At 51.1% G+C, this 11,115-nt stretch overlaps 1 protein-coding gene across 10 annotated transcripts in view; it reads right to left on the bottom strand.

The window, feature by feature from the left end:
* Positions 1–11,115, bottom strand: part of ZMYND8 (zinc finger MYND-type containing 8) — a 111,638-nt gene that overhangs the window by 75,668 nt on the left and 24,855 nt on the right. For all 10 annotated transcript variants that reach the window (XM_023756170.1, XM_023756169.1, XM_023756172.1 and 7 more), the window contains one exon: positions 1,480–1,628. In XM_023756170.1, coding sequence (XP_023611938.1) covers positions 1,480–1,628 — 149 coding nt within the window. The remainder of the gene's footprint in view (positions 1–1,479; positions 1,629–11,115) is intronic.

Below are 11,115 nucleotides of genomic sequence, written 5' to 3'. Positions count from 1 at the left end.
AGGGCTATTATAAACATTAACACTGACACCGGAAAATGGGGGGCGGGGAGGATCTGAAACTATAATGTCATGTGATAGCACAGTGTAAGCACTGCTTTTATTATTACCAACACTATTACATATGTCTTTCACACTGCGATCCCCCAGAATTTATTTCAGACCCTCCAGTTTCGCCTCCTAGTACAATTAGCCCTGTGCAGTCCAACACAGTAGCTGCAAGCCAGAGAGCCACTGACATTTAAACTAGAAACTCAGTTCCTCGGTTACATTTGCCATCTGCAGCTGCTCAAGGGCCCCCCGTGGCTTGTGACTGTCATACCGAACAGCACAGGCCTGGGACATCGCTAGAGCTGCTGTTGTAGTTTGTGTGTTTATTCTATTGAGTGTAGGGCCTGGCTTAATTTTTATTATTATTATTAATTATTTATGTCACTTGGCTCAATTCATCTTAACAACCTTAGGAAATCAATAGTAGCAGCGTCATTATCCCCATTTCAGTAGATGGGAAAACGAGGCACAAAGAGGTTAACTTGCCCACAGCCACGGAGCAAAAAGCAGAGCTGGCATTTCGCTATATAATTTGAGAATGAAAATAGATTCCTGTGCAGAAACGTACCCTCTCACAGTTCTGGGCATTTAGCCGCTGCTAGGTCTCTTCCCGTGAAAGCAATAATCTTGTTTCCTTCAACCTCAAATCCCCAGAGCCCACTCCGGCGCTCCCTAACGCAGGAAATGCATGAATACATCCTTACTTAAGTGGTACCACGGGTCACCCTGCCTCCTCCAGTGTCAGGAGATTTGGCCTCCTGGTCCACTAAAGCATCTCTCTCTCTCTTTTTTTTTAATCGAAAATATATCTAGCCTGCATCAGGTAATGTTAAAGCTAGGTTTCCTTAGTATGATCCAAGATGGCGAACAGATGTGCATGTTTAGTTGACTAGCCCTGGCTGCCCAGGGAGGGTGGGGTCTGCAGTCCAGGTCTCTGCACAGTGAGAAGGAATGGTGAGTAATTACCGGTCTACCGTGAGCAATGGGTGGGGTGGGCAGCTGTCTCTCACCACAGACCTAAACCCATTATTTTACAGATGAGAAAACTGAGACCAGGAGGGAGCATGTCTCAGCCACACAAACACCTCCAGGCGGAGGTGAGAGCCATCCTGCTGGCGTGGCCCAGGAGGAAAATACTCTCCAGCCACATGGGGGAACCTTCCTAAAGGACGAAACAGAAACCCAAGAAAAAGCCCCTGCCCTGTCCCCAGAACAGATCTGAAAACCTGCCACAAATTTCAACACAGGCCCTTTCTGAGCTGCCCTGTTCTGCTCTACGTCAATGACAGCCAGCGTCAGGCAGGTTGCTAAATGCCAAGAACACCGGCTCTTAAACCCCCCCCAACCCGCCCCCTCCCCCCCCCAGAGCTGCCGTCTTCTCACTCCAGCCTTTGTCCCACCGTGCGGACACCGTTCGCGGTGGCCCTTTACCTGCTCCTTATTGTTACTGTTCAGTAAGCCGGGTTTCTTTTTCTTTTTAATGGGGCTTGTGGATGTGTCCTGTGGCGAGTGGCCATTGGAAGAATGCGGAGGGCTGGGGAACTTTCTTTTCGGGGCTGTTCTGTCGGCGGAGCCAGGATCTGAAAGAGACACACAGGACCACACATTTTACAGCAGTCAGGGAGGCCTCGGCCTCCTCGGGGAGGGGGCGGGGAGGACACAACCCATTTCGTTTCGGTGTTCCTCCTCCTTAGAATACACCCCCCACCCCCTTTCTGTTACCCATCTCAGAGGTCAGGTGGTCTTTCTGTGGCCTGCATAACATCTTTGTAACAAAGTTAACTCACTACCAGAATATAAAAACTGGGAGACTTTACAAAATCACCTAGATTTTTGGCTTCTCTTAAAAAGAAACAGATCAGGACCTTCCTTCCATGGCCTTCTGGCAACAGATATAGATCTGATGCCAGCTAGCCATTTTTCCATGAAAATGTGTCCTCCGTTTTGCCACAATCCCCCCTTCCCTACTGATCTCTGATGACGAGGCGCTGGCCCAGCTACCACGCACGAGTCCTCACACAGGCACCGGTATCGTCCTTTAGCCCAAAGAAATATTTGTCTCCACATCCGTTCCTGATGGCAAGAGCAGGAAACCATGAAAGATAGACCAGGAAGGCCACACATTTAAGAAAGCAAAGGCAAACATACTTCTTTATGGAAGACAACATTTACTCATGTTTATCAGGCAAACCATGTGTAACTGTGCAAAAAAATATATATATAACCCACCCACCAGAAAGTCCTCATGGCTCAGCCACCACTGGGGATGTCTGCAACTCCCCTCCAAAGAGGCCAGCACAAGTTACCTTCTCACTGAGTCTCATCCGTGCAATGCTAACCTCACCTTTGTCAATCCATTCTTTTCCATTTTAATTCTCCCAGAATCTCATTTAAACAGATATACTTCCTCCACCATCCAATCTTCACCTGCAAGACTGTGAATCCGTTCCATGCCCGACAGGTGACTTGTTAGCTTAGGGATGATACAATGGCGCGGCCTGGCGCACCTCACGTGCTGAGAAATGAAAGCTACAGGCAGCGGAAGAGGAAAGAGCTATGCGAAGAGTACAGGTGATGGGATGGGACGGGATGGGGGGTCCAGAAAAATGGTTATCCCCAAAGACAGCCCAAGGACGTTCCTCCTCCAATTGTAACCCCCAGGCGCGTCCCAGCACGCAGGCTGCACCCTGTGTCACCAGCCTCCGTGTCTGGACAGGAGTCGCCGGGGACAGACTAACAGGGTCCAAAGGGCCACATGCAAGGCCTCCCAATGGTTTTTTGGTCGGAAAGGCGGAGCAGCTTGCGGCAGGCTCGCAAAGCGAGACAGTGAACTGCTGTGACAAAATCCAGTCCCTGCTTTGGAACTCTCCAGTCTCACCAGACAGGCTTCGGGGAAATCCTGATCCAATGTCCAGGGTCTCTGCTGAGACACAGCCCTGAGAGGAAAGTCAATGCTAACCTTGAGGGAGAACAGACCCCGGAGTCAGGGGTTCATCCCACCGACATCAAAATGGAGGCCTGGAGAGCCCCAAGGGTTGGCCCAGAGGCACCCAAGAGCCAGTTAGTGAGGAAACTCACGGGAGAGGTGCAGCCTGGGATTGGCACATTCCCCGGATAAGCTTCCCCTGCCCGCAGGGCCCCCCCCCCCCCCCCCCGCCACGCCACCATCACACTCTCACCTTCTCACACACAGTCTTTGACCCAACAGTCCCTCCTAGAAACACAGTCTACACACACAGGCACAGAGGAACGAGGCCCACACAAGAGGCTCCACCACGGCGCTGTAAGCTGTCTCTAAGACTGGAACCGACTTCAGGCCCACGAATAGCGGACTGGCCTCATAATCCTCTCCAGCCACACGGCGGGCTGTTCTGCGGCACGGAGAGGAGTGAGGCACCCCCGCATGGACTGGTGCTTGACGATCTCCAAGCTTCTGCATCAGGTTTTAAAAAGCCACACCTGTCTAGCACCATTATCAGACCCACACACATGCCCCCACCCCAAAGTAATATATGTATCTCCGTTGGCATAAGCCTAGAATATTCCTGGATGAACACGAAAGTACAATAGAGTTCTAAATGGGGACTGGTGGCTGCCTCGGGCGAGAAGAACCTGCTTGGGTGTGGAAACGGGACTGTTTTGCATTCTGTAACCCCTGTGTACGGTACTTACCATGTGCCTGGACAACTCTATCAAAATAAAATAATGAAATATTTAGGAGGTTCAATTTCACATTAAAAAAAAAAAAAAAAAACAGCCCTAGCTGGTTTGGCTCAGTGGATAGAGTGTCGGCCTGCGGACTGAAGGGCCCCAGGTTTGATAGGAGACGTGCATGAGACAGCCAGTCAATGATTCACTCTCATCATTGATGTTTCTATCTCTCTCTCTCTCCTCCCTTCCTCTGTGAAATCAATAAAGATATATTTAAAAAAAAAAAAAAAAGGCAGCAGGTGCAAACCAAAACCAGTAATGAGCAGATGACAGAGGCCTGACTCAGAATAAAAAACATCACCATATGGACAAAGTTGGGGCTGATCAACGGAAGGTAGGTGTTTGGAATTTCTTCTACGTAGACCTGATAAACCCAGTATCTTTGCTCAGGTGTCAGACTGTGGGTTTTTAAGAAAGGTGTTTTGGGAACTCACAGGAGATGTGTTCCAGAAGAAATGGCATGCTGGCCAGGCAAAAACCAAAAGCAAGTGGACAAAGATGTTGCTCCGTTTGTGGGTAAATTTTAAAGGAAGAAAGTACATGAGGAAAGACACACCAATGAGAAAACCAGGGCATGTTGGGGAGAAATTAGTGTCTTTTGATGTTTCTCAGTGGAACACGCACTACTGAATCTTGGAAGGGACAGCACTTTCTCATCCCAAGAACCACCTCGGCATCCTCCCACTCAAAGACATCAGGACTCCCAAACTGACAACAAAAAGTGCCCCCACAATAGGCCCCAACACTCCCAGGAGTGCTACTGCTGAGCTGGAACATGGGGCAGCCCCGCCCAACGTAGCCAACCTTTGAAGCCAGAAAGAGCCAGAAAGAGCACTGACTCCCTCCAGAGTTAACGAGACTCCTCCTTGGGCAGTTCCCCACCTGCGACTGAGATCCCAGGAACGATGGTTCCCAGGACGAAGTCCCAGACTAGCAGCAGTGGTTTGTACTTGAGCATTCACTAGAAACGCACGTTCTCAGACCCCACGCCAGAGCTACAGAATCAGAAACCCTAGGACAGGGCCCGACCATCTGTGGTTTCACAAGCCCCCTGGAGGATTCAGATGCATGCTGGTTGGAGATGCTCTTGAGTGTGTGTTTGGGGGATGGACTCTGAGTTCTCAAGCCTAGAAAATTCTGATAAGCCTCTCCTTACCACCCACAGCTGGCTGCCTGTGGGGCTGGTTCAGGACTAAGGAAATAGAAGTCATGCGAGGAGGCATGGTGAGAAAATAAAGGCAGCTAAACAGGAGATAACCCCAGGCCACACTTGTAAAATGGGAGGAGAGGAGAGAAAGTAGTCAGACCAGAACTTCTTACCTGGAGCCCATGCATGTGCTCCAGGGACCCATGATCCATGTGTCACACACAGTTCTATATCTGGATGCAATTTCCTGGGAGGAAGGGCCATGCCTACTTCACCTTCTCCAAGGTGTCATCAGCAGCAAAGATTAAAAAGTACAAGGCTAGGACCTGGCCAGTGTTCCCAGTGGTTAGAGCATCAGCCAGAAGGGCCTGGGTTCAACTCCTGGTCGGGGCTCCCTGAGGGAAGCTACGAATGCATAAATAAGTGAACAACATATCAATGTGTCTCTGTGTCTTTGTCGTCATCCCCCCCCCCCCCCCCGCCGGTCTAAATAAATAAATAAATAAAAGTACAGGGCTAGCCCTAACCGGGTTGGCTCAGTGGATAGAGCGGCGGCCTGGGGACTCAAGGGTCCCAGGTTCGATTCCGGGCAAGGGCATGTACCTTGGTTGCGGGCACATCCCCCGTAGGAGGGGTGCAGGAGGCAGCTGATCCATGTTTCTCTCTCATCGATGTTTCTAACTCTCTATCCTTCTCCTTTCCTCTCTGTAAAAAAAATCAATAAAATATATTTTTAAAAAAAGAGTACAGGGCTAGAGGATCTTAAAGTCCTTCTGACCTTCCAAATTCTTTAATTCCATGGGAAAGGGAGGATCCTCTCTAGAGAGTCATACACTCATAAGCAATTTACAGCTAAGCAGCCCATCAGGAAGCAGAAGGGGAAACCAGGGACCTGTTTGGCAAGTGGAGGGGTCTGACCCAAGACTGCCCACACCTCAAAGGATCCCAACCTTCTAGTCTCAGCCAACCATCAAGACCTCAATTCTGGCTACGAACACACGGACTCCCTCCAGAGTTAATGAGACTTCAGCGGCTGCATCCAAAGGGTAGACATGTAATAGGTTCCAAACAACAGGCACATCTATCAACAGCAACAGCTTTCAACGAAGGCTCTTAGGGAGAAAAATTGGGCCATGGTGGCCTTCAGAGGTATGAGACAGCGGGTCAGCACTCTGACATAAACACCTGCCCGCTCCAGGGGGGCAGCCTCTGGTGGTGCTGCAGACCTTGCTGTCGTCATGGCAACAAAGCTGCCTTAGGACCTTTTCCAGAAAGCTGAGTCAAGTATTTTTTTTTTCCTTCTCTTTAATGATTTAATTCTGATGGGGATGTATTGCTAAACGCATCTCATCTCTAAACTTGGAACGATGACAGACAGCCTCTGTAGACTGAGTCCCCAGGGAAATGGTTCACCCTTGATCTGAGAGACCTTTCGGTGAGGTAGCAGGGCCTTGTGATTCCACAGGCCTGGCCCACCCGCTGCTTCCCACCCCCACCCCCACCCCTCCGCCTCCCCAAAAGAAGCCTGGCTCCGAAGGAGTTAATGTGGGCGAGGGAGGAAAGCTGCCTGGAGGAAAAGCACAGAGCAGTGACTCAGGGAAACAGCTTGGCACTGAGCAGGAAGCGGCAGCATTTTCCCCTCCTTGTGACATTTCACTGAAATCTTCATAACATGGGAAGGTCTACGGGTATTAGGAACCGAGCATGTAATTAGACGGTTCCCGAACCGGCGTCTCGTGCACCGCCAGAAATAATCCGCTCAGCACTTCCTAGATGCCCCTTACCTCAGGATACCCGGCCTCTTCGCTTTCCTGAGCCACAGCATTAACAGCTAAGACTTGCTTTTATTACCTACAATGTACCAGAGGCAGCGTTCAAAACGCCTTTCGTGTCCTTCCCTCTAAGCCATCGCCCCCAAGATCACACAAGTGGCGGGGCTGGGATGTGGACCCAGGCAGCATGACCCGCGAGGCCCACGCATGGCCTCATGCCAGAGAGAGCCTTGTCTCAGCTCTGCAGCAAGACGACTTCCTAATACAGGGTCTACGTTTTCCGAGCACACTCTCATTTTGCCTTTTTCTTTCTCCGCTGCAGATGGTGGAATGGGGAGGAGGGAGGCGGAGGGAAGTTCCATAAGGAGCTCCAGGAACTAACTGGGAGAAAGATGGAAAATCGTGTTTGTCACTCGTCGATGGTGCGCACCAGTCTCTCAACGGCAGTCCCCAGGAAGCACATTCACCTCCCAACCTCCCAGTGGTGGCACCAGAACCTGGCCTGGGCCACAACATAGGCTGGGGGATCTCCACTGCCATCTGCCCTCCCCTGACACTCCTTTCCCATCTCCATCCAGGCCTCCCAGACACCCTGCGCCCCACCCCCACCCACATCCGGAGCCTGAGTCACGGCGCTCGCCATTCCCCAAAGCCTAGGAAATGACACATCATTACAGAGAACTGTGTCCTCCAGAGAGAGAAAGGGCCACAGCTGAAAGGCTGGGTGCTTCCCCACAAGGACCAGCCTGTGGTGTGTTTTTGTGGGTGTTAAATTCCCATAATGATGTCGACAGCAAGGCCTACTAGGGCCTGAACGAAAAGAGAAACTGGTCAACAGGCATCATGGGACACAGAAGCATGGTGACCAACCGTTGTTTGGCCAGAGATGGACAGATTCAGGCAAGCCAGGATGAGTCGGTCACCCTACACGGAAGTCAAGGGGACACATGTTCTGACAGGCCTGATCTGGGTGGTGCTGACAGGGCGCCGCAGTGGCCGGGAGCCTAGTTCTGCTGCTGCCCACAGTGTGGCCTTAAGAAAAGGACTTAGCCTCTTTGCTTCCTCCTTCGGTAAGATGGACATCACAGTACCTAGTGGAGTATTAAAGAACTAAATGAGTTAATTCATGTGAAGCTCTTAGTATAACACCTGGCCAAGAGTACGCACTCAGTACAAGGTAGCTATTTTTTTTTTAAATCAACCATCATTCCTCCACATCTTCTTCCTCCTCTTCTACCACCCCTCCCCCAAAAACAGAGTTTGGTTTCTGTGGAATTGATGCCCCAGGTTCAAAGGTATAGACACGCCAAGCTACGAAGTGGAGACCGGAACCAGCCCAGGACCTTGTGGTTGATGTGAAAAGTCCAGGTGTCCTGCAGAAACTGCGAAGGCAGGGTCAGAGGCACAGGCCAGCTCTGGCTCGGCACCAAGCAAGGGCCAGCCCTCACCAGAGCCTACTTCAAACATGACCACACGCTGTTCTCCGAAGCAGCAAAGCAGAGCCTAGTTAATCATTTCAAAGCCTTTCCCAAAGACACAGAGCAGGTACCCAGACAGGCCTCCCTCCCCAGGAATCTTCGGGCCCTCTCCAGCCAGTAATTACATCATCATGAAACAAAAGCCCTGAACTTCCTCCAGGCCCAGAACAGAAATGAGAAATCAGAAGCAAGGGGTGGGGGAGGGGCGTGTTTTTCTCTTAAGGTAGAGAATGCCCGAGTCAGGAAGAATACGAGCGAAAATAACTCGACCAAATCGTTTGCTCCGCAGACCCTTGGAGACAAGGCCACGGCCACCTTCAGAGAGCTGCTCTCTGGCCTAAGCCGGGCTCCTAAAGGGTCCTCCGGCCACACGTGAGTGTGAACTTCTCGTCCAGATCAGGAAAAGGGGGGCTGGAAAGAAATGAGGCCTTGGCAGGAAAGGGTCATTCTCAACGTGGGTAAATGTCAATGTACCAGGAATCCCGGGTACCTGGGAGGCAAGGCAAGCGAAGGGCAGGTAACCCTGGGAAGAGGGGTGCTTACCTGCCATTGAGAAAGCTCTGCTGCTCAGAGGGTCTAGCCTCTCTTTTAAAGCGAACAGAAGCTCACACACCGCAGACATTCCTGCTTCCGGATCCTCAGCGGCCTCTCCCAGGGGGAGGAGGAAGAAGCAGTGAGGACAGGCTAAGAGTCACCACTTACCAGGCCAGCCCTGGCCTCGTACGCACGGGTCTCCCAACGGGGCAAGGACACCCTCACCTCTCCGCACGCAGGCATGTAGGGGCAGGGCGGCGTGCCTCCGCGTCCCGGGCTTTCCGCTCTCATTTATCACCCTGGACAGACAGCAGCTCCACTAAGCTGAACACGGACCGTCTCCGACCCTGCACCGAAGAGCTATTTACTTCCCGGGTGTAATAAACACAACTTACATTTGTATAGCAGGGGAGAGTGTGGTGGTTTGTGAAGGTGTTTTTTAGTTTTTTAATAATTGTTTATTGTTTCATTGTCTTTAGTTCGATGTACCCTCCTAGAAATGAGAAAACCATCTTCCCACTATTTATACAGTGGCAGGGTCTCTGTCTCTTGTCTGTCTCTCCCTGTCTGTTTCTCTCTCACTCTTCTCTCTCTCTCTTTCTCTCTCTCAATAATGAAGAAATGGTGATTAAAGGGCACGCTCATATGTAAAAGGTGAACTAGCAAACCCTCCTGGCAGGACAGAAATTGCTTCACTCTAGGGGAAAAGAGGCTGATTTACAAATGAATTCACTGTTTAGCCCTCAACAACGAGAGGCAATTGCAACCACCAGAGCCCTCTCTCCCCCTCAGCTGGGACCAGGCCTTCTGGAAAAAACGACAACAGCTCAACAGGAATTTCCTGACTGGCGAATGCCAAGCTTTTTCAAAATTTGCAAAGAGCAGGGAGGCAGGACTCAACTCCCTACAAGAAGCCGCTGCACCCCACCCACGTCCTCCGCAGGCCCAGGCCCCAAAGGCTGCGTCCCTCGGGTGTACATACAAGGGCCCTTCAAACAGCCAAACCACCACAAAGAAAATGTGGAATAACCGGTTGCCTTTGGCCTTTGCATCACAGCTGGCTGAGGAAGTTTTGGCAGGAGGAGCTGGTTCTGCATTATTTATTCAGGCTGCAGAGACTTGGTGGGCCCCGCCCTCCAGCCCGGATCAGGTTCTAGAAAGCTCAGGTGCCGGTCGGTGGCTTTCAAATTGCAACGGGGAATTGCAGCATCACAGGGCCAATTCAGAAACAAAAAACAAACTGGGCTGGCAGCAGCTGAAGCCGAGAAGTGGGCTGCGAGCAAAACAGGGAAATGCAGAGGCTTCAGGAAGGGGCAGATGAAGAAAGAGATGTCGCTAATAACCAGGCATCGTTCCCCACATGTCCTGGGTGGGGGTCTGGCCTAAAGCCACCTTAGTAATGAGGACAAGAACATGCTCTACGACACCAGGGAAGAAGGGACAGGCCCTCTACAGGCACCTCGTCATGTTCCTTTGGAGAAGCAAAGATTTCAGGCCCACAATCCCAGCCACATTACACTGGTCAAAAAGATGCCTATCCTCACCCAATATCAGTGTGGGGGCGGGGGGGGGGGCGCTCTAAGAATGTGTCCTGGGGCCCACAGACCCAGAAATGCCCAGAGGATGGTCCGCATAGCCACTGCAGCACGCCTTGTGGAAGCCGAAGATGGGAAGCAATTTCAGTGTCATCCATCAGGGACTGAGATGCAAACACTCGTGATGCAGCCATAAAATGGAACAAAAAGGGAACCCCGTCTTTATGTAGTGCACAGAACAAAACCCAACTGAGCAAAGGCGGCCTGGGCTCTGGGCCTGCAAAGGCCTGCAGAAACCCCTCAGCAAACAGGAAACACTGGGCTTTTTTCATCCTTTCTGATCACATTCACATACTGAGCGATGTAAGATCGTTTTTAATGGCTGTGGGGCAAATAGATGGTAACAGTTAATGTTTATGTAACTCTCGCTATTGTACCAGGCACTGCCCCAGCCAGGGACCCATATCTGCATCCCGGCACCTGACACACAGATGGAGCTCAGAACATGCTCCCCCTCCCCACCCCAGACATCAACCAGGTGCCACTTTTAAAGGGCTCAGGTGTTTAAAGCAGTGGTTCTCAACCAGGTTCCCCAGGAGACCTTTGGCAATGTCTGAAGACATTTTTGGTTGTCACAACAAGGCAAATAGAGGGGGTTGCAGCTCGCATCTAGTGGGTAGAGAGGTCAGGGCTGCTGCTAAATACCCTACAGTGCGCAGAACAGCCCCATAGCAAGGAATGATCAGGCCCAAATTGTCAAAGATCCCAGGCTGAGAAACCTTGGTGTAAAGAAACTTCCAGTGAGCTGCCAGGCAGGTCTAACCTTGTGTAAACACACCACCCACGGAGGTATCTGTATCTATTAAGTAGGAAAATGATGCCCAGTGTTT

This window comes from Myotis lucifugus, unplaced genomic scaffold (genome assembly GCF_000147115.1).
Source record: "Myotis lucifugus unplaced genomic scaffold, Myoluc2.0 scaffold_90, whole genome shotgun sequence".
Classification (NCBI taxonomy): domain Eukaryota; kingdom Metazoa; phylum Chordata; class Mammalia; order Chiroptera; family Vespertilionidae; genus Myotis; species Myotis lucifugus.
Note: the sequence above shows the minus strand (reverse complement) of the source record. Positions and strands in the feature narration are given on the sequence as shown.